Source organism: Bos javanicus, chromosome 24 (assembly GCF_032452875.1).
Source record: "Bos javanicus breed banteng chromosome 24, ARS-OSU_banteng_1.0, whole genome shotgun sequence".
NCBI lineage: Eukaryota > Metazoa > Chordata > Mammalia > Artiodactyla > Bovidae > Bos > Bos javanicus.
The window spans coordinates 14,083,472-14,107,457 of record NC_083891.1 but is presented as its reverse complement, the minus strand read 5'-3'; the positions used below and the strand labels follow the sequence as shown (position 1 = coordinate 14,107,457).

Below are 23,986 nucleotides of genomic sequence, written 5' to 3'. Positions count from 1 at the left end.
ATGGACAGGGAAGCCTGGCGTGCTGCAGTCCATGAGGTCACAGAGTCAGACACGACTGAGCGACTGAACTGAACAGAATATAAATGATTAGTGTCTGACTCTTTGGGACCCCATGGACTGTAGTCCACCCAGCTCCTCAGTCCATGGAATTTTCCAGGAAAGAATACTGGAGTGGGTTGCCATATCCTTCTCCAGAGGATCTTCCTGACCAGGGATCAAACCCAGATCTCCTGTGTCTCCTACATTGATCGATGGATTCTTTACCGCTGCGCTACCTGGGAAGCCCAATGTAAATGATGATTGTGTTTTTAATTTCAAGTTTTACTTATGAATTGCTGGCATATAGAAAAGAGATTGACTTTTTATATGAACCTTGTATCCTCCTTGTTATAATTGCTTATTAATTCCAGGAGCTTTTTTTTTGGTCCATTTGAAAATGTTTGCTACATAAATGATTATGTCACCTTTGACTAAAGAATGTATTATTTCTTCCCAATCTGTTTATTATTTCCTTTTCCTTGTTTTATTGCATAAGCTAGCACTTTCAGTGTCATATTGATGATCATTACTATTCTTTTTCTTTTTAAGGGGAAAGCAAGTTTATTTAGAGAGATACACATCCTGTAGGTAGAATGTAGTCTTTCCCAGAAGGTGAGAATGGCCTGTTACCATTCTTTATCCTCTTTTCTATGATATCTGTCTCTTAAAATTTTCTGCATTTTGTTTTACAGCTCACCAAAGCTCATCGACAAGGTCACATGGTGAAAGTAGATTGGCTGGACAGATTGACATTTAGAGAAATAGAAATGATAAATGAGGTGGGTTGTATCCCTCTTTTTTATTTCAAAATTTTTTCTCCAGAATTTTAAATGAAAAATTATTTAGAAGAATTATTCATTGTCATGTATCTCTCATATGTGAGATATTGAGGATAACTTCTAGTTATGAATTCTATGCTAATAAGAGGAAAACTTGAGATATCTGCCTTTTTTATATTTTAGTGTTCTTTTGAACCCTGACATAAGTAGTAGATATCTCTGGCTCAGACGGTAAGGAATGCTTCTACAATGCAGGTGACCCGGGTTCAGTGCCTGGGTCAGGAACATCTGTTGGAGAGAGTAATGGCTACCTACTTCAATATTCTTGCCTGGAGAACTCCATGGACAAGAGCCTAGTGGGCCACAGTCAATGGGGTCACAAAGAGTCAGATACGACTAAGTGACTAACACTTCCCTTATGACTGCTTTTCATCGTAAATATCATATAAGTGAAGCCCATGTTAAGTTTGATACCTCACTTGTAGATTCTCTCTTTCTCCATATGGTAGTTTATGTCTAAGTTGGATATGTCTGTCAACAATATATCAACACAATGTCTTTACTTCAGTGACCTTAAGTCATCGTTAGCAGTTCCTCTCCCCAGTTAGGATGCTCCTTCTCTTACGTAGTACATGTAGGACTGTGCGCACTTGATGAAGTTACATGGTTCAGATAATTTGTGTACTTCCTGATATTGTGTATTGGTCCAGAATAGGTTTAATTAAGACACGACTTTAGTGAAACTCTTTACAAAATTAGGACAACAAAAGTTTCTGTACATTAGCACTGAAATACTATATGTTTGGCTTAGAGAGCAGAAATAGCAATTGTATATTAATCACATTAGGAGAGAGGGATAACAGGTTTGTGATATATGTAGCTTATAGTGATCAGCACATGGCACAACTGACTTAATTTTTGTTCTCTGAACAGTTTTTAGTAGGAGGAAGAGAGAAATTCGTCATTTTATAGTGAACACTTAGAAAAGTTGAATTTTAGCATTGTGCATTTTTAAAAAACAAATTGGTAGTGTCTAACAACAGTTACATTTAGTATGAATACTGGGTATCTTTTCTAAACTTATTCTTAATATATTCTTATATACTGAAACTGGAAAAAAAATTTGCTGTTTTGAATTTTTATAGTTGTCACATTCTAAAAACAGTTTAATTGAAATGCTTCCATTCATCAACTTACATACCCCTGGGTTTAGAAAATGTAACGTTAGCGTATACTTTGCTCAGACTTTTTCTCACTCTGTCCACACTCTTTAAAAGATAAGAGGCTAAGAGGCCATTACCATTATCATAATAGACTTATAATATGCTTCATAAGCTGAACAGTTTTAAGTGACCTTCTTAGATCCTTGTGATTATATAACTATAGATTTAAAGCCATTTTTCAAACTGATTTGGGTTAGAATTAATCACCCTTTTAAGTTTCTTTTTTTTTTTACTTCATTATTAACATAATATTTGCTTTCTTAAGGGAATACAGTTATACACATAGCCAACATTTTATATGTTGGGGAAGAATAACTGTTCCCCACTGTATTTAAAGTGTGTTGATAAAAATTTACAAATGATTGCAAGTTATTTTAAGACCATTTATAAATTGTCAAAAACTTGTAAATGTTGTATCTGTTAAGCTCAAATTGCCTCTGTCATTAGTTACATACTTTGTTTTACTTTTGTTTTTGTTATATTAACTTTTATATTTGAATTAGTCCGTAGGGTTTAAGAGTGAACTGTTCTTTGCTTAAAATTTTTAGAAATACAAAAATATTATTTTTTTTTGAGATGAAATAACTTTCCTGCAAATGTATACTAAATACCTTTACAATGTTATGTAATAAAATTCCTACTACTGAAGAAACCAAAAATTTAATTAAGTTTGAGGAAGGAGTTACAAATCAGTAGTAGGCACTTCTGGATAAGGCAGTAGTGAAATAGTAGTAGTATATAGTACACTTATAATAATGACATAAACATTTGTTACATTTTAAATTGTATTTGATGGATTCCATGTACTACTAAATTGGGAATAAGATACAAACTAATGTTGAAGAAAATCATTTTTCATAATTTTTTTCTTTTTTAGAGTGAAAAACGAAGTTCTAATTTCATGTACTTGATGGTTGAGTTTCGATGTGTCAAGTGTGATGATAAGGAATATGGTATTGTTTATTATGAAAAGGTATTTTCCTTGGAACTGTTTATGGTCTCTAAGGTAGAGGGGAGGGGAAACATTAAAAAAAAATTACTACTGTTCCTGCTGGGATGAATTATTTGGCTACAGGATGGCAGCAGACAGCTGTCAGCAGCAGTTGTTTATACACACACACACACACACACACACACACATCAAATCATTTAGCTAGAATAAGGTTACAAAAGCTGATCATATAATACATTTCTGGGTTACAGAATTCAATAAATATGCAAGAGATTAAAAACTTTTTGATTAACTGTTCTCTAAATTGGCAAGTAGGACATTAAAGCAATAGCTTCATTAACAATTAGTATCCACTTGAAAAGTAAAAAGAGGGTATCATATTTTTTATGTGTTAGGCTATTGCATGTTAAGGGTATGTTTGTATATAAGTATGTATATAATGTGTTGAAACTGTATATGTGACCCTAAACATAAGTATGCTTATGAAAGACCTTTTAAATGTTCATTTATTTATAAAGTACTTGCAATATTAAGAAAACCATGTTATCAATAGTCTGAGTGGTAAAAGAATGCAGTTACAAATTTGCTCAGGTTTGTTCATTACCAAAAGAAAGTAGTTGTGTGTTTGATATCTAGCTACTTGAAAAATATCTATGCTTTAAATACTTATTGATGGGTCTTCATTTCAGAAATAATAGTATGTGGAGTTCAAAAGCACATAACCTTCTGTTATTGTGAAAGTACTGAGACAAGTGCTTACGAGGATGGAGTCAGAATCAGTGTAAATGAGGACAGACTTTTGATACATGGCATAAAAGAATAATATTTCGTCCAGCATAGAGCTAAGTTGTTCATAAGAAGTAGTGCTTTGAAATTGCATTTACATGTTAGTGTTATTTACTAAAGTTGTCACAAGTGATTTTTTTTTTATCCATGTTTAATAGCTGGTAAATTACTATTTAAAAGATGTTTTCATAATGAAGGTTTAGGATTTACATAGTTAATTTGTGATTATTTTTCTGGTACTTCACAAGGTATATATATATTTCCCTTTATCTTTTACCCCTTCCTTTAGAAAAAAGGTTAAAAAAAGTTAACTTGTTTCTGCTTTTTATTTTATAAATTATATTCTCTGGGGGGGCGGGGAAAGATAGGAAGGTAAACTACTTTACACTCTGTTTATTCATTAGAAAAATTGTTAAAAAGAAAGGGTAATGAAGTGTGAGTGAAATTGTTTTATTACCAATACATTTTAATAAAATCACATTTTTAATTTTTACTATATGTAATTTCATTAAAAGCAATATTTCCCACCCATATGGAGTTTATATTGCAAAAGCATGCTAATGGTGATGGTATTTTCACACTGGAGATGTGAAGGATCTTTTGAAAGATAGCTTTGATAATAGATGAAATAATAACAGAATAGAAATTAGAAGAATTTCAAGTATTTTTGAAAAGGTTCTTGACCCCTTTCTAACTGCTTCTTGAAAATTGCCCATAAATTAATGCCTGTCTACTTTTCCTGTCATATTTCCACTTAGTGTAAAGATTGCTGGGCCAGTGCATTGAATCTAATGGAAATAGACTTTCTTGTCACCTGTCTTCTGTGACAGATAGCCTTAGTGAAGATTACTTGTCACAGTTGGGTTGATAAATGTGTTTTTTGGTGTTGTGACTGAGAACCAGCCTGTTAAACAATAGCTGTGGGAATTTGTGGTTTTCTCTAAGACTCAATTACTGAACTTAAAGTAAAGTCACAATACTTCCCCTCTTTCAGTCTCCCCTGATTTTGTTACACATATGTAAAATTGAAAATATACTAGCATTTGGAAGTTGACAGAAAAATTTGATGCTAGGTATACAATTGTGAGGAAATGAGTTTCAACCTAAATTAGTTTACCCTTTTCCAGGATGTATTCAGTGACATTTATTAGGCCAAATTACCTTTCTTCCCTGAATTGGGTAAAAATAAAAGCCAGAGTTCTTAAAAAATGATAATGCCAACAAAATAAGACAGTTTTATTTCATAAGAATTGATTCTTGTTATTCTAGCTTGCATGGTGTTGAATAAGTGTCCTCTGAGAAGCAATGCTGCTGAGTTTCTAGTTAGATATAACTTTGAGTAAACTTTCCTGAGTGGAACTTAATTGTAGTAATTTGAAGAATTACCAAAATCTGCTAAGTGATTTTTGCAAGTAATGTGACACATCCATTGTGCCATATTTTAATTATACTCTTTGATTTTTTTGTTCTGAGTTTTAAAATTAGGACATATTATTTTGACTCAGTCATTACAAACAAAGTTTAAAACAAAATCCTGACAAATATAGTCTACTGATTTTCCTGACATCATATCTCTAATAACTATATAATACAGGTTTTTTTATTAAATTTTATTTTTCTCAAAATATTTCATCAGCAACAGAAGGTAACAAATGGATATATATATGTAACAAATGGATTTAAAATATAGTTGAAAGATGATAATTTAAAGGAAGGAATTATGTTATTTAAAAATTAAAATACATTCGAGTACACATGTTCATGTATTGTCTCTTGCCATTTGGTTAAATATATATATGTATGTATTTTTTGAATTTGTTGTATTGTGATCCAGGATGGTGATGAGTCATCTCCAATTTTAACAAGCTTTGAGATAGTGAAAGTTCCTGACCCTCAGATGTCTATGGTGAGTCACTGTGAAATTTCTAATGAAAGTTCTTTTCTCTAGACTGATTATGACTTACTATCCACATCATACACTTTCTAAAAAGTGTCTCTGTAACTTCACTGGTTATTTAAAAGTGAATCATAAATTCACTTCAGCCATATGGAATCAGATTCAAATGGAATATTTATAAGAAATACTACCTTATCGTAAGGCCTGGATAGTGCAGTGTTGGTAAACCATTTTAATTGTTGAAAGAGCTATAGAATGTGATCTTGAAATAGATTTGGAGAAACAAGTATTTGAAAGATTGTCATCATAATAGAAGGAGAATTTATTTATACCATGAGGTAACAGATCAATGGATAAAAATTTGAGAGAGATTGATTTTAGTGAAAAATAGGGAAGATTATGGGTAGTTACCTGAACTGTTCAGTTTGGATTATGGTTTCTGGGATGATTTTGGGATACCCTGCTTATGAATTGTTGAGATGATAGCTCTCTCAGTAATAAGAAAGAGGAAGAATTCTTTCTTTGTAGCAGATGTTTGATTTGATGACTTCAGATTTAGAAAGTTCCAGAAAAAAATCCTTTTTAACAGCATAATATAAAGTGTGATATTCACACTTAGAATTCATTTACATTACTCTGAACTATTTTATTCTTATTTCATTCATTTCTAATTAGATTAATTACCTTCCTAATCAGAACAAAGTAGATTGAAAGTAGTGCATTGGAAGATGAAAACATGATGATTAGGGTAAATACGACATGTATTTACCTAACTTCAAAGGAAGAAATAGGGGGGAAAAGGGAATAAAAATTTGGAAGAAAAAGATCACTTGGGAATTGTAGAAACAAACATCTTAGTACTTCTCCTGTTCCCAATCCTGGCATAATTTAAAATAGAGTTCAGTTCACTTCAGTTGCTCAGTCATGTCTGACTCTTTGCGACCCCATGAACTGCAGCACGCCAGGCGTCCCTGTCCATCACCAGCTCCCAGAGTCTACCCAAACCCATGTCCATGGAGTCAGTGATGCCATCCAACCATCTCATCCTCTGTCGTCCCCTTCTCCTCCTGCCCTCAATCTTTCCCAGCATCAGGGTCTTCTCAAATGAGTCAGCTCTTTGCATCAGGTGGCCAAAATATTGAAGTTTCAGCTTCAACATCAGTCCCACCAATAAATACCCAGGACTGATTTCCTTTAGGATGGATTGGTTGGATCTCCTTGCAGGCCAAGGGACTCTCAAGAGTCTTCTCCAACACCACAGTTCAAAAGCATCAATTCTTCGGTGCTCAGGTTTCTTTATAGTCCAACTCTCACATCCATACATGACCACTGGAAAAACCATAGCCTTGACTAGACAGATCTTTGTTGACAAAGTAGTGTTTCTTTCCAATATGCTGTCTAGGTTGGTCATAACTTTCCTTCCAAGGAGTAAGTGTCTTTTAATTTCATGGCTGCAATCACCATCTGCAGTGATTTGGGAGCCCAGAAAAATAAAGTCAGCCACTGTTTTAATAGATCTAAAATGGATACTGAGTTTTCATTATAAAACCAAATTCTCTTTTACATTGTAGATATAGGAAACACATGAAGAGTTTCCTTCAAAATGGATGAGTGTATACAAATTTTGTCATATTTGAAACATATTACTTTCATATAACTTGTACCAAAATGTCAGGTAAATGAGAGGTCAGTTTATTTAGTGTATTTTTTTCTAAATAAAATGTTCATCAACAATTATAGGTTTAACATTTTGGATACTGTAATTTAAAAAATCAAAGATGTTAGACCTCTATTAAATTTTTTTAGCTTTAAATGCAATTGAGAAAGGACAAAACAAACCCTTATCTGCTATGTTAAAAAAATTTAATTTGTAGCCTTTAGTATTAACTAAATAGAGGAATATAGCAAACATTGAATACCACCAAGCTGGTTTATCCCTGTATCAGACAATAAAACAGACTGTGTAAATGTGATACTAGCACATGTACATATACACATAGACTGATAAAACTGTCTAAAAATCCCAGAAATAAATCCAAGTACATAAGGAAATTGATAAAGGTGACTTTTCATCACTGGAGCATAGTGCTAGGGAAGAACCATTTAGAAAAAAATAAAATTCCCATACCATACATTACCTCCCACCATGCATAAGGAAAAACTACAAATGAATCACGATTTAAGTATTATGAAATGGATCCTAACTGTTCATTGGAAGGAATGATGCTAAAGCTGAAACTCCAATACTTTGGCCACCTGATGCAAAGAATTGACTCATTTGAAAAGACCCTGATGCTGGGAAAGATTGAGGGCAGGAGGAGAAGGGGACGACAGAGCATGAAATGGTTGGATGGCATCACGGACTCAGTGGACATGAGTGTGGGTGGACTCCAGGAGTTGGTGATGGACAGGGAGGCTTGGTGTGCTGTGGTTCATGGGGTTGCAAAGAGTCAGACACGACTGAGCAACTGAACTGAACTGGTACTTTACTGTCAGTGTAGGTAGACTTCTAAAGCTGGGTCAAAATCCAGAGGCAACAAAAGAAATGATTGGTAAATTCGACTATGTTAAAAAAAATGTTGCACGACAACAACACTGTAACAAAGTCAAAAGACAGTTGAGAAACTGGGAGAAACTATTTGTGACATACCACAAAGGGCTGTGTATGTAGTATGTCAAAAACTCTTAATACTGGAGAGTAGAGGACCAAAAAGCCAATTGCAAATTAGGAAAAATACAGGAACAGACAATTCATACATGTAAAAATGAATAAAATAAGGTCTCTTTAAGCAAAGACAGTGTGTTCAAAGCTTATGATTTTGGCCATAGATATAATAGTCAAGTGTTTTGGTCATTGTCACTGCCCTAGGCAGTTTGAACGAAGGTGATAGTATGATTATATCACAAAGTTGCTGGTAACTCCTAGGAAAAAGGAGCTTTAGTCTGGGTTGCCAAGGGAAATTTTTGGAGTGAAGGTGACACTTGATTGGCTAGACGATTTAAAACCTTGAATACAATGGGGAGTTAAGACAAGGGCCTGGGATGGCATGCACGTGTGCACCAGTGCCTGGTGAAGCATACGGCAAGCTTGCTTAGCTTTCCCTATCACCACGAGATACAGAGGAGACTACAGTTGTAACAAGAAGAAAATAGCATTATAAACTGGTCTTAAGTAACTATTTGCTTTTTCTGAGTGACTGTTGAAACTGATTATTGGTGAAATTTACATTGTTGGTTAATATTTTTAAATAATTTATAGGAGAATTTAGTTGAGAGCAAACATCACAAACTTGCCCGGAGTTTAAGAAGTGGACCTTCTGACCATGATCTCAAACCTAATGCTGCCACAAGAGATCAGCTAAATGTAAGAGCGTTTTAAAAATATTAATATAAAAATAATTGAGTGGATATTTTGATTGCAGCTCATGTGATAGCACATCACTTGAAAGTGATTGAGATGCAGGTTAATGAATCCTATGTAGTTTCAACAACTCAACGTTTCTGTCGTTTTGTATCATTTTGGGGCTTTCAGGAACTATTAGCCCTAGAGACAGAGCTACAAATAGTATATCTCCTTAGTATAGTATTCTTAGAAACTGACCCTAAGATAACATTGTCTAAGAGAGGTCTTCTGTTGGCTTAACAAGATAATGTGAAGTGAAAGTGAAAGTTGCTCAGTCCAATGGACTGTCTATGACCCCACAGACTATACAGTCCATGGAATTCTCCAGACCAGAATACTGGAATGGGTGGCCTTTCTCTTCTCCAGGGGACCTTCCCAACCCAGGGATCGAACCCAGGTCTACCCACATTGCGGGCGGATTCTTTACCAGCTGAGCCACAAGGGAAGCCCAAGAATACTGGAGTGGGTAGCCTATTCCTTCTGCAGCAGATCTTCCTCACCTAGGAATCGAACCAGGGTCTCCTGCATTGCAGGCAGATTCTTCACCAACTGAGCTATCAGGGAAACCCATTAGCAAGAGAAAAGTTGATACTTCTGGTTTTTTGTTTTGATTTTTTTTTTTTCCTTTTCTTGTGTGTGTATTGGTGGGGGCTTTTTCCTTCCTCATTTTTATTTTTTTTAAACTTTATACAAATTTAAGGGTTACTTTGCATTTATAGTTATTACAAATTGTTCTCTCTGTTCAACACCATGTTGTATAGTATATCTTGCAGGCAGTAGTTTGGTAGGGTAAAACTTTTGTTATTTGAGTTTGTTGTATTTTTCATAGAAATAAATTAACTATAACAACATACTTTTTTATATGAGGCTTAACTTTTATCTATCTTTTTCTCCCCTTACACTCTTAACAATGTCCTTTTTGAACTGATAGGTGGGTACAGCAGATTTATGTCTTCCTTAGCTTCATGTACGTTTTCCTTTCTTCTGTAGTAATTATAGATATATTTAAATGAATGGAAAATTTTAAATGAAATGGAAATAGATAGCAAGTTTTTTTTTTTTTATTTGATAAAGTGGTTCTTTTTTTCTTTGTTTTAGATTATTGTGAGTTATCCACCAACAAAGCAACTTACATATGAAGAACAAGATCTTGTATGGAAGTTTAGATATTATCTTACTAATCAAGAAAAAGTGAGTTTCTCGAATATTTTCACATATCAAATTTATCTGTAAACTTTGTTGCTAATGAGCAAAACTGTCATAGAAATACAGACTAATTGTCAGATTTTTATTAAAATGTTACAGAGCAAAGTATGTTGCTCCATTTCTTAAAAATTATGAAACTATACACCCAAAGACATATGTACCTCTTTGTTGATGTGTAGACAGTGTCTAAATGGGTTAAGTCACAGAGATTTGGGTTTCGTTTGCAGCAGTACAACTTACTCTTTCTGGATAAGGTGAAGCAGATTTCTTTGGAAGCTTTGTTTCCTCATTTTACTAATTATGACAGCCCTTCTTCACAGGTGAGAGAATACATACGAGTAACCCAGTTGAGTCCTTAGAGCATAGTAGGTGCAAAGTTAAATGTTGTCTCACTTTTGTCTTCTCTCTTTTCATAGAAGTAAATTAGCTCTGTGACAACATACTTTTTTATACGAAGCTTATATTTTATCTTTCTTTTTGCCTCCTTGAGCCTGGGTGGCTGTCAAAGAACTGTAGAATTCTGGAGATGTGGCTAGTGAGAGAGTATGAGAACTATAATCTGAAATGATGGATTGGTAGAATGGCATCGAGTGTGAGATGAGGGTAGAGAGGGTAGGTCAGAACTAGACAGTGCCTTCCATATTGAAGCTACGGAGTAAATACAGTTTCCTTCTGGGCTCACTGAAATCATTCCTTTCACGTGCACCTCAGCTATCTGGGGCCAGTATCCTATGAGAGAGAGAATTGTGGTGAAGAAGTCAGTACTCGGGGGCCGTCTCAGGTGGCACTAGTGACAAAGAACCCGCCTGCCAATGCAGGAGACATAAGTGATGCACCAAGATATTCTGGAGGAGGGCATGACAACCTGCTCCAGTGTTCTTGCTTGGAGAATCCCATGGACAGGAGCCCGGGGCGGGGCTACAGTTCATAGGATTGCAAAGAGTCTGACACGACTGAAGCAACATAGCACACACAGTCAGTAGTAGACTTGAGTATAGAGACTTAGTTTTGAGGCTGATTGTTTATTGCTATGTATTTTCATGAAGAAGCTTTTTGATTACTTTAGCATCTTCACATTTAATATGAGTTGATTGAATTATAGTGAACTTTAAGTCTCTTCTAGTTTATGTTGTGTTGTATGCTTAGTCGCTCAGTTGTGTGTGAATCTTTGTGACTCCATGTTCTGTAGCCCGCCAGGCTACTCTGTCCATGGGATTTTTCAGACCAGAGTACTTGAGTGGGTAGCCATTTCCTCCTCCAGGGGATCTGTGTGACCTAGGGATCGAACCTGAGTCTCCTGCACTGTAGGCGGATTCTTTACCACTGAGCCATCAGAGATTAGTCTCACTTCTTCCATGGGAGCCTTGAGGAGCAGCTATAAATACAGGTGAAGCTTCGCTAGGTGGTCCACTCACCTCTTGCTGTGTGGCCTCGTTGCTTACAGGCCACGGACCGGTACTAGTCCATGGCCTGGGGATTGGATAAAAATCCAGTTACAGCTCATTTTAACTCTTCAGCTTTTCTTTTCTATCTTTTATTGATGCCTTGGGAAATTCTTTGTGAATGAACCATACTCATTCTCTTTTACATCTATAATAAGAATGAGAGAGGAATTCTAAATTTGCTGTAGCTTTTGAGTGTTATTCTTTTTATCCCTGCAAGAAAAGGAAGGAATCACCAGCAGAAGCACAGATTTGTGATTTTTGTGTTTTTTAAAAAGATTGAGTTAGTATATGATACTCTACTAAATGAAGAATAACCTTATTCACAGAAATTGAATCTTGAATGCAGCAGTTTTGTCTAAAAATAAATCGCAAGATATTGAATTAAACCTGTTAAAATGTATAGGTTCAAGAATCATAGATTTGCAAAGCAGAACTCCCTTAGATCGAAAAACTTCCAAGGAAAATTGTGTAAACAAGTTGTCACTTCCCCCTGAAATTCAGTTACCTCTAGATATGTGTAAATATGTGACAGATTGCATTTAACTAGTTGATTTCAAGGTTTTAAATGGTAGGTGATGAAACTTCAATTCTCAGGATGTATTGTAGAGTTCTTACGATCACTACAGTAAGGTGAATACTGTTTTTTACTATTTGGAAGCACTTTTCAGAAAACCGAATATATATTGTTCTTGAAATGACCAAAGGAATTATTCACATAGCCACATTTGTATCTTTGTAATAATTTAAAATGGGTTTTATAGAAAATAAATACTTCTCTACCACTGTCCCTTAATTTATTTATAAAAGAAATTTGCTCAATGCCAGTTTCTCAGGAACTATGATTTAGGTTATTTGACATTTGTGCCCTAAAGGCTGTAAAGATTTCCTAGCGAAAAAGCAGTGCTCAGGAAACAAGTTAGTGGAAATTGGTTCTTACAAAGTTATACTTCTTATTTATTTTTTAATTAAATTTGTCCTTTCCACCTATTTTTTCCTAAATGACCTGCCTTAAGTATTTCAGATAAAAGCCCTCTAGTCTAGACTTAACGTTGCACCTGAAAAGTTCACAGTAATAAGTTTGTCCAATAAAAGCAGTTAAATTTATGAAGTAGTTTTAAATTTATGGTCCGTAGCATGTACAAAGTGACTCATTTTTGTGGAACCAAAAGTGTGAATATTATAACTTTGTAAATTCAGCTTTTAACATGGTAAATGTCCTTTCTTCTTGTGGAAATGTTAATTAAAGGTAACCATCATTTTACTATCTTTCTGTTATGCTTAGGGAACAAAACAGTAGGAATAGTCATATGGTGAAGGTGATGGTGATGCACACGGACCGCACTGACGAGGCTGCTTCTGAGACAGTGACGTCAGGACGGTAGTCGTACTTGTGACTCCTGGCAAGGAGCTGATGGCATACCATAGCAGAAACGAATTCAGTTCAGCACACAGTTGGTGTCAACTCTTGGCCTAGTGTTATTTAAGGCTTTGGGCTTTGAGATACTATGTCACTGTAAATTTCATATAAATTAAAATTGTTTGGGTGTGCCTGCTAAGTCGCTTCGGTTATATCTGATTCCTTGCGACCCTATGGACTGGAGCCCACCAGGCTTCTTTGTCTGTGAGGTTCTCTAGGCAAGAATACTGGAGTGGGTTGCCATGTTCTTCTCTAGGGATCTCTGCCTGGCCCAGTTTGTCTGGGGGAAAAGATAATTATAGATAACCAAAATGGAGAAGTATAGGATAGTAACTGATAAAGGGTCACTGTCTCATTAGTTAATAGTTAGGTAATTACTAGAATAGTGATGTGAAGGAGAACAAGATTAATGTGCTGTGATATGAGGGAGGTTTTACAGAAGTAAGATTGGTCCTAAAGTTTGAACAAACTTTGGTGGTCATTCTTATTTGATGATCATGTTTCATGGGAAAGAAAAGCATGAGTAAGGCAGAGTATTAAGTTTGGGAGATAGAAATGTTTGTATGAAATGTTCTTTAAATAGAAAAGATGGAGTCAGATTGTAGTGAGCCTTGAATTCTATGATTCAAAGTTGGATATCACTCGCAAAAGGAAACCTGTAAAGCCAAGAATGTGTCTTAACAAGTGATGTTTTAAGGAAGACAAACCAGGAGGATTGCAGCAGAGGTGACAGTGAAGAAAGACATAATTAGGAGGTTCATGTATGGATTTTGAGAGCTGTACTGGGGGGCAGAGGAAGGAGAGGAAAATGTATAAAATTACTTGGAGGCGATTGCCAAGAATTTGTCCTGAGCACCTGAAATAAATATGGCAAGTGGAAGGATCAGGATAAGGAGATATTTTGGTTTTGAATGTTCTGAATTTAAAATATTAAAATAGCTGTGATATGGTGATACAATAAAAAATAATATGTTTAGTCTTCATCTCTGGTTACTAACACTGAGTTTCTAAAACCCTAGGAATTTCATGAGTGGTAAGAATGAGAAGAGCATCTTTTGTTTTTCAAAATAAGGCCTTTTCAACTGTACCTGTATTTATGCTAATGAGGTGACTCTTGGAGATGGGCTCATTGCCAAAAGAGCTGCAGTTTTGATTAGAGGGTTGGAACTTTCAGCTCTACCTTTGACCTCTGGAGGTGGGGGAGCAGGGATAGGGGATTGGAGAGAGGCTGGGAATTGAGCTAGAACCCAAGAATAGTTAATGATTTAATCAGTTTGCCTGTGTAATGGAATCTCTGAAAACCTGTAACAGTGGAGTTCATAGAGCTTCTGTGTTTGTGAATGCATCCATATGCCAGGAGGTTGCATCCCTAACTATGGGGACAGATGAAGCTCCCGTGCTTGGGACCCTTCCGGACCTCACCTAATGTGTTTCTTCACCTGGTTATTCATTTATATATTTTATAATAAACCAGCAATAATAAGTAAACTAGTACTCTAAGTTCTTTGAGTCATTATAGCAATTACTGAGCCTGAGGAAAGTTAGTTGTGGGAACCCCCAATATGTGTCCATATTGGACTGATTTCTGGGTACCTGAGGACCCAGTGTTTGCTCTTAGCATCTGAGATGGGAAGCAGTCTTGCACTGAGTTCTGCACTGAGTATCAGATTTCAGTTAAGTTGCAGGATACTCAGTGTCTGCAGAGAATTAGGGTGTCAGAAGTGTCTTGAGTAGAACAGGTTTTCCTGTTCTACATTTTGGAAATGCAGAAATTTCCAAAAATTGGGTTGGTAGAAGTTAATATTAGAAATATGTATGATAAATAGTGTTTTCAGCTCTGAAGTGTGATCGTGATTCTAAAAGTAGGAGATAACAATGAGGTGACTCTAAGTTCAGAAAGGAGGTTAACAAAATATTTATTGCTATTAATATAAAACATGATAATACATGTGATAATGTTAACATTTGACAGTAACATCAGAAGCACTTGTCAACTATTTATTATGTATGTATTCTGTTTTAAACATCTGTATCATTAACTTATTTAATATTTACATAAACTTATGAGATAGAGCACTTAAAAGTTAAATAATGTGCTCCATGTGACTCAGTAATTATTGATAGAGCTGGAAACTAAGATTTGAACCCGAACATCTTTCCTCTAAAACCTATACAGTTATCTGTGGAAGCCCTAGGTATAAAATTGCATTTGAATCCTCTATCTTTGTTTTATATAGATCAATAAGCATCTTTAAAGCACCTGAAATAAAGTATCATCATTACTATTTCTGACTTCAAATTCTTATACTTCCTTTCTTTCTCATTCCTCTTCTTATTTCCACCTTCATTCTATTATATCCTTGTTTACCTTTGTCACATTTAGCATTATCAGGTTGTGAAATCTTTGTACAGTCCCTGGCAGCAGTATACTCTATAAATCTTACTAATAAATCTATAAATCTGAGAATCTGAGGGTTAGATTGTTTCAGTTACTGAATTGAGTACATCAGCTTGCTACAAGATTTGCTTATAGTAAGTACATACTGGCACATTTTCCTTAAGACTGCTGATATACTGTGAAGTGGAAAAGCTTTCACTGTAGTTATTTAGGAAGTATTGCTTTATTTCCACATTAAATCTAGAAATACATTTAAGAAGTAAAAAATAAATGCATAGAATAAGGAGGGCCGTCCATGTGCTTTTATGGAAAGAGAGCACTTAAATGACGTGCAGGAGGTACAGAAGAAATGGCTAGCTATCCTTGGGGAATGGAAATTCCAGTTGTAGACATAAGAATATCCAGAAAAGCATTTGGTAGTTAGAAGAGAGTAATTTAATTGAAGAATGTAAAATTAAGCAGCTACTGAGAGAAGAGCTGAAAGTTGCTGAAAACTTCCTGGAAAAGTTGATATTTTGGCAAGTTGGCCTTAAAGAAGATGACACTACTATTTTGACAAAGAGCATAAGAAAGGAAGGAACTCCCTGTAGATAGGAGTTAGACTGTTATATATAAAATAGGTTAGCTTGATTGAAGCATAGAGGGGCAATGAGAGCTTATTGAGAATTAAAGGTTTGGATTATGGTAAGAGGTATAAAGGAATATTTCGAAAAAGAAGCCAAGGTTTTAAAAAAAAATGGCTTCACTGTCTGTAAATACAATGAGTACGTTGGAAATTAATCACTGGAATTTCTTAGGTAAATATCAAGTCTCTTTTTATCAGATATTATACAGTAAATTTGTGCTATTAGTGGGAGGTTGTGCTAATAAATCACTTCCAACTTGAATATCTGACAGTTTGTGAAATGATTAGAAGAGAAACCCTTAGCTTGAAGGCTGTGCCAAACTCTAGATGTGTGGCATAGTGAGAGTCAGTCTGAGGGGAACAGTGGGAAATATCACCAGGAAATAATCGAAGAGAATTAGGAATGGATTTGAGACAGGAAGAAAGGAGGCAGGGCACAACCATTAAAAGAATGAAGCAGCCGTTAAGAACAGGATTCACAAAAACTGATTGGAACCTAAATAGGCCCAAGGTGGCAGAAAATTTGACTTCCAGGAGACCTTGAGCCTCATTTGTACTCACTGTAATACATTAGCTAAATAACACACCCTCTGGTGCCATGACAGTTCTGAGGCCAACCATAAAAGGCCACAAAGTCAGTGGTGCCCCAGTTCTGGAAATCTCTGCCCTTTCCTCAGAATAGTTCGAATCATCTTCCCTCTTGTTAGCCTGTGAAATTACCTAGGCCATAAAAACTAACCACCCCGTATTTCAGGGTCACTTGTGCCTTCTGAGACAGCCCACACTTTGTCTATGGAGTGGGTATCTCTCTACATAAATCTGCTTTCACTTTACTGTGGCTGGTTCTTGAATTCTTTCCTGTGTGAAGCCAAGGACCTTCACTAGGCAGCCAGTCCTAAGGACTCATTTGAGACCTGGAAAATGACCCTCCACTTGTGCCCCTTTTTTTCCCTAAAAGTTTAGGGGATAAGTGTTGGTAGAGTAATGGCTCCCAGGGGCTTGGGCTAGCTAATTAGTAGATAGTAGTTCCTTAATGGTAAGGAGAAACCATCTGGTAAAACATGCATGGGTTGAGAGTCAATGGATTTAGATTCTAAGTCTAGCCTGTCTGATATTTTGAGATGATGGGCAAGTGACTTCACTCAGATTATACAAATTTGAGCACTCCATAGTGCTTTTATCCCATAATTTAGTTAAGTCAAGAATAAGTTCAGTTCAGTTCAGTTTAGTTCAGTCACTCAGTCATGTCCAACTCTTTGTGACCCCATGGATGCAGCACGCCAGACATCCCTGTCCATCACCAGCTCAAAGAGCTTGCTTAAACTCATGTCCATTGAGTCAGTGATGCCATCCAACCATCTCATCCTCTGTCATCCCCTTCTCCTCCCACCTTCAATCTTTCCCAACATCAGGGTCTTTTTATTGGAACTTCAGCTTTCAGCATCATTCCTTCTAATGAATATTCAGGACTGATTTCCTTTAGGGTTGACTGGTTGGATCTCCTTGCAGTCCAAGGGACTCTCAAGAGTCTTCTCCAGGACCACACTTCAAGAGCATTAAGTCTTCGGTGCTCAGCTTTCTTAATAGTCCAGCTCCCACATCCGTACATGACTACTGGAAAATCCATAACTTTTACGAGATGGACCTTAGTTGGCAAAGTAATGTCTCTGCTTTTTAATATGCTTTCTAGGTTTGTCATAGCTTTCCTTCCAAGGAGCAGCCGTCTTTTAATTTCATGGCTGCAGTCACCAACTGTAGTGATTTTGGAGCCCAAGAAAACGAAGTCTGTCACTGTTTCCATTGTTTCCCCTTCTATTTGCCATGAAGTGATGGGACTGGATGCCATGGTCTTAGTTTTTTTAAGCCAGCTTTTTCACTCTCCTGTTTCACTTTCATCAAGAGGCTCTTTAGTTCCTCTTCACTTTCTGCCATAAGGGTGGTGTCATCTGCATATGTGAGGTTATTGATATTTCTCCTGGCAGTCTTGATTCTAGCTTATGCTTCATCCACCCCAGCATTTTGCATGATGCACTCCACATATAAGTTAAATAACAATAAGTTAGGGAATGGGAATGAAGATTAATTTTATGTCGTACTAATAAGTAATTGTGTTTTATTATTCAAGGGAACATTTTTTTGGAGAACTTGGTTAGTTTACTAATGAAAATGTTTTTAGTTGAGCGGAGCAAGAATTTAAAATTTTAAAGTTATCTTTGTTCAAGAGATGAATTCATAGAAAAAGAAGAAAATGTCTGGATATCAGCCAGCAAAGTGTTAGTAGGGAGATCTGGCAATAGGGATTGCTTTTTTTTTTATGTTTTGTACCTGTTTTATGAAAAACAGGTACAAACCTTTCTTTAAAAAGCATTTATTGTTATGCAGCCATGAATCATATGCTCCAAGGTAGCTTCCTCACCTGACAGTCTTAAGAATTGGCTACCTTTCTAAAGGAGGGAGATTCCAGAAAGATTCTACAAACAGCCAGCTGAATCATAGAATGAATATACAGAAACCAATGCTCCTGTGTGTTTATCTATTTTTATACTTGTTTCTGTAGAGGTTTGTTTTTTTTTTTTTAATTGTCTCTCTTTTTCTGTAGTTACTTCTCTCTGTAAGAGAGACATACATATTCAGCTTCGTTTGAGTCATCCTATGTGAGTATCTAGGGAAACCATTGACTCTAGGATGTGTTCTTTTCTTTCTTTTTTTTCTTTTCTTATAATTGTACCTTGAATGGGGTTCTACTCTTTTTGGCCCTGGACTCTTTCATTCTTTGGTTGCAATGTTTTATGTCTCACGTGTTGATATTGTAAAATGAAGTTTTTCTCTTAAGACATTTCAGACTTCATGAGACATGTCTCAACGATTTCCTTGTGTTGAGTCTTGCAGTATTTTAAAATAGTGAAAGCATAATGAAGAAAAGTTGAAGAAAATTTAAAGCTTCATAGTGCTTTGTAGTGCTCTGAAAAAAAAAAAAAGTTACAAGAAACATGCATTTCCCACCCCCTCACTCTACCCTCACCCCTTGGTCCTGCATTTGTTTTCTCAGATTGTGTGTTTAGTGTTTATGTGAGGAGTCTGTCGTTGACTTTGTGACTCTGCCGTCAGGTCCAAGTTGAGCTCTGCCTCGTCATCCTTGATTCTCCCTTTCCCAGAATAAGATATTTCTAATTTTCAAACCTTTTCTGATTTTAGGCTTTGACAAAGTTCTTGAAATGTGTTAATTGGGATCTACCTCAGGAGGCCAAACAGGCACTGGAACTTCTAGGCAAGTGGAAGCCTATGGATGTAGAGGATTCCTTGGAGCTGTTGTCCTCTCATTACACGAATCCAACAGTGAGGCGCTACGCTGTGGCCCGATTACGGCAGGCGGATGATGAGGTGCTTTAGTGTTCACTACTCCTCTGCAACTGGGTACATTTTAAACTGGGAACCTGTGTGTGTGTGGGAACCTGTGTGTGTGTGCGTGAGAGAGAGAGGGAGAAATTGGTTAGAAGGGATTTTACTCAGAGGATTCTTCAAATGTACATTAAGATTTGAATATTTTATCTGAGGATATACTATGTCAGTTTCCTATCCAAAAAAAATGTAAAAAATAGTGATAATAGCTATTTATATCACTTAATAGTTATGAAGAAAAAATTACATGGGAAAAATTTTGAAAACTATACTTATACATAATATGCTGAAAGATTATAAATTTATATCAATTTTATACTAAAATCATTCATGTTGTACCTTTCTTTTCTAATTGGTATAAAATGTCTCTCTGCTTTTGCATTATCTGTGGCTGCTGCTGCTAAGTCACATCAGTCGTGTCCGACTCTGTGCGACCCCATAGACGGCAGCCCAACAGGCTCCTCTGTCCCTGGGATTCTCCAGGCAAGAATACTGGAGTGGGTTGCCATTTCCTTCTCCAATTATTATCTGTGGAGTAGTATGGTATTCATGGTTATGAACTTCAAATGTTTTTTAGTATTTCAAGTGAAAGTCACACAGTCATGTGTGACTCTTTGTGACCCCGTGGACTGTAGCCTGCCAGGCTCCTCTGTCCATAGAATTCTCCAGGCAAGAATATTGGAGTGGGTAGCCATTGCCTTCTCCAGGGGATCTTCCCAACCCAGGGATTGAACACAAGATCTCCCACATTGCAGGCAGATTCTTTACCATAGTGAGCCCTTAATGTAGTCCTTTAATATAATATAATCATGTAAACACAGCATCACATCAAAGGTCACTTTGTCTAAACATCTACATCTTGGACAATTGAAAAACTTGAATGAAAATTACTGCACTTTATATTTGGACAGTAATTCGTTCAGGATGCCATAGTCCCTCTAGTACTCAAGACTGTATATGTGTTACTTCATTTTCCTAGTGAGGTCTTCCTGCTGTTCATCCTTCAAGGAGTAGCACAGACCTCAACATCTCTGAGAAACTTCTCTTAACCACTGAAGGAAGCAGATGACATTTTGGTTTCTTTTCTGCTCCCACAGCATTTGGTTTGTTCCTTTACTGTTATTATATTATCATGGTTTTTTTTTTTTTCTGATTTGCTTTCCTTTTAAATTATAAATGAAATAGTAACATTGAAGCTCCTTTAACAATTCCACTTTTCCAGCCATTTTTTATCCCCCGAAAAATAGTCACTCATATCTTTTCATATATTCTGTATGCAAATTGCAAGCATACATATGCATGTATGGTTCATATGATGAAAAGTGAAAGTCGCTCAGTTGTGTCTGACTCTTTGTGACCCCATGGACTGTAGCCCGCCAGGCTTTTCTGTCCATGGAGTTCTCTAGACAAGAACACTGGAGTGGGTTGCGTTTCCCTTCTCCAGGGGATCTTCCCGACCCAGGAATCAAACCCAGGTCTTCCTTATTCCAGGCAAATTTTTACCATCTGAGCCACCAAGACATCTCTTAAAATTAAGGTAAATAGGAGTATCCTATCCATGTTTTTAAAAGCATGCTTTATTAACTGAACAGTATAATCTTGGACATTTTCTCATATTCAACAAATACAATAACTGGTGTCTGTAAAGTCTGGAAACACAGGCAAATGAATATCAAGGCAAATGATGTCAGAGGTACATCTAATCTGTAGAAAAACACTGTGGTTTTAGACTTTATGGATACCTATAGATCTACCTTTTTCTTTTAAAACAGCAGCATAATATTTTACTGCACATTTATTTTATAACTTATTTTACCAGTCAGCCTCTTGTGGTAAGCAATTGTTTTATTTCTAATCTTTTGCTGTAACTGTATTAGTGAACAGAGTTTTGTGTATGTTTTTCCATATTCTTGAATAAGTAACCTGCATTGAAATTGTTAAAATATACATGCCTTTATCACAATTTTTCATGAAATTTTTTCACATTTTAAAAATGTGAAAATTTTTGTGACAGTCATTACTATTATAAACTACCTCACCACTGTTATCTCTTATTTCTGTTTGTTGGTTAAATGAAAACTGCATTTTTATTTTAATATTTATGTTTTATCTAGTTTCTTTAGTGATGTCTGTTTATAGTTTTAATAGGTATTAAATGGGTCCCTATAATTTGTAGGTATAGCATCATGCTATCTGAAAAACATTAATATATTATAAATACAATATATGAAATAGATGCTGAATTCCTAATGTTAAACTCACCTTACATCTGTAACATATATCTTAACCAGTCTTTTAATATCTTTCTGAATTGGATTTGTTTAATGTTCTTTAAAGGCATTTTTAAAAGCCATATTTCTTTCTATGGTGTGGCTCAGAAGGAGAGAGATTCTCCATTAGAATTTGAGGAAGAAATAGCATTTGAGATAGACATTGAAGGAAGAGTAGAATTTCAGAGTTGAACTTGAGTTTATTTTCCAAGTGGAGAGAGCAATACGAGCAAAGGCCAGGAGATTGAAAAGTGCAGGAAAATAGAAAGTATTTCATTTCACCAGAAATATGGGATATATGTAGCTGTCTGGGAACCAGGGTCAGAACCCATGTCTCTAACTGTAAATGCCTATATGAAAAATTACTCTTAATTCAATAAGAAATAGTGATTTTGACATGAAATCTTGCATTTGTATTCTAAAGCATTAGAATTAACTTCTTTAGAAGAATGACGATTACTATCTAGATAGTATTTCATAGCTCTTGAGAAAGTTTTCCTGAATTGTCTAAGATAGAAATCTGATTTTTTTGTTTGTTTGTTTTGCTTTACTTAAATGCTTATATCCTTCATGCCTGGAGGGATTTTATGTTTTTTGAATGTGACTGTGTAATGAACAAACAGCCTTTGCACTTAACTATTGAAGTTAATTTATTTTCATACAAATGAAGGAATGGGTAGTTTGAATACAGAAAGCAGATGACTAACACAATCATACTGTGATGAGTGACTTAAAAAGATGTGTTTTCTTCTGAATTTCTCCTTCTTGGGGAATTTAATAACAGTGCAACCTTTTTGCTTTCATGCAATAAGTCTTTTCTGTACTTGGGAAAGCACACTAGGTGGTACCTTCAGCAGCATTTCCAAAGCCTGTCTGGTAATAAAGGGTAGCAGTGAAACTGAATTACTTAAACCTCCTAAGAATACTTGATTAAACAATTTTCTGTTATATAATTTTTTTCTTAGAATATACATAGAAGAATATCTAGAGCTATAAGGTGTGATAAATCCTAAATAAGATAATAGAAAATCAAGCATTTATTGATCCAATTAAAATTTGTTTTTAGAAGCAGAACTCTATATAAGTATTTTGATAAAGTCATTTGATTTTCCTGGCCACTGATACTGATATATTTGAATAAGAATTAATAAGGCAGTTATCACAGAGTGGACTTCCCTATAGCTTTTGCGGTAAGGAATCTGCCTGCAGTACAGGAGACTTGGGTTCAATCCCTGGTTTGGGGAGATCCTCTGGGGAAGGGAATGGCACCACACTCCAGTATTCTTGCCTGGAGAATCCCATGGACAGAGGAGCCTGGTGGGCTACAGTCCATGGGGGTTGCAAAGAGTTGGACACAACTAAGCAAATTTGGAAAACTCAGCAGTGGCCACAGGACTGGAAAAGGTCAGTTTTCATTCCAATCCCAGAGAAAGGCAATGCCAAAGAATGTTCAAACTACCGCACAATTGCACTCATCTCACACGCTAGTAAAGTAATGCTCAAGATTCTCCAAACCAAGCTTCAGCAATATGTGAACCGTGAACGTCCTGATGTTCAAGCTGGTTTTAGAAAAGGCAGAGGAACCAGAGATCAAATTGCCAACATCCGCTGGATCATGGAAAAATCAAGAGAGTTCCAGAAAAACATCTATTTCTGCTTTATTGACTATGCCAAAGCCTTTGACTGTGTGGATCACAATAAACTGTGGAAAATTCTGAAAGAGATGGGAATACCAGACCACCTGATCTGCCTTTTGAGAAATCTATATGCAGGTCAGGAAGCAACAGTTAGAACTGGACATGGAACAACAGACTGGTTCCAAATAGGAAAAGTGTTACGTCAAGGCTGTATATTGTCACCCTGCTTATTTAACTTATATGCAGAGTACATCATGAGAAATGCTGGACTGGAAGAAACACAAGCTGGAATCAAGATTGCCGGGAGAAATATCAATAACCTCAGAAATGCAGATGACACCACCCTTATGGCAGAAAGTGAAGAGGAACTCAAAAGCCTCTTGATGAAAGTGAAAGAGGAGAGTGAAAAAGTTGGCTTCAAGCTCAACATTCAGAAAACGAAGATCATGGCATCTGGTCCCATCACTTCATGGGAAATAGATGGGGAAACAGTGGAAACAGTGTCAGACT

At 36.0% G+C, this 23,986-nt stretch overlaps 1 protein-coding gene across 1 annotated transcript in view; it reads left to right on the top strand.

Moving 5' to 3' along the window:
* Positions 1-23,986, top strand: part of PIK3C3 (phosphatidylinositol 3-kinase catalytic subunit type 3) — a 161,715-nt gene that overhangs the window by 54,488 nt on the left and 83,241 nt on the right. Inside the window, exons 5-10 of the mRNA XM_061399575.1 lie at positions 732-818; positions 2,919-3,014; positions 5,614-5,685; positions 8,936-9,040; positions 10,178-10,270; positions 19,366-19,551. Of these exons, the coding sequence (XP_061255559.1) occupies positions 732-818; positions 2,919-3,014; positions 5,614-5,685; positions 8,936-9,040; positions 10,178-10,270; positions 19,366-19,551 (639 nt within the window). The remainder of the gene's footprint in view (positions 1-731; positions 819-2,918; positions 3,015-5,613; positions 5,686-8,935; positions 9,041-10,177; positions 10,271-19,365; positions 19,552-23,986) is intronic.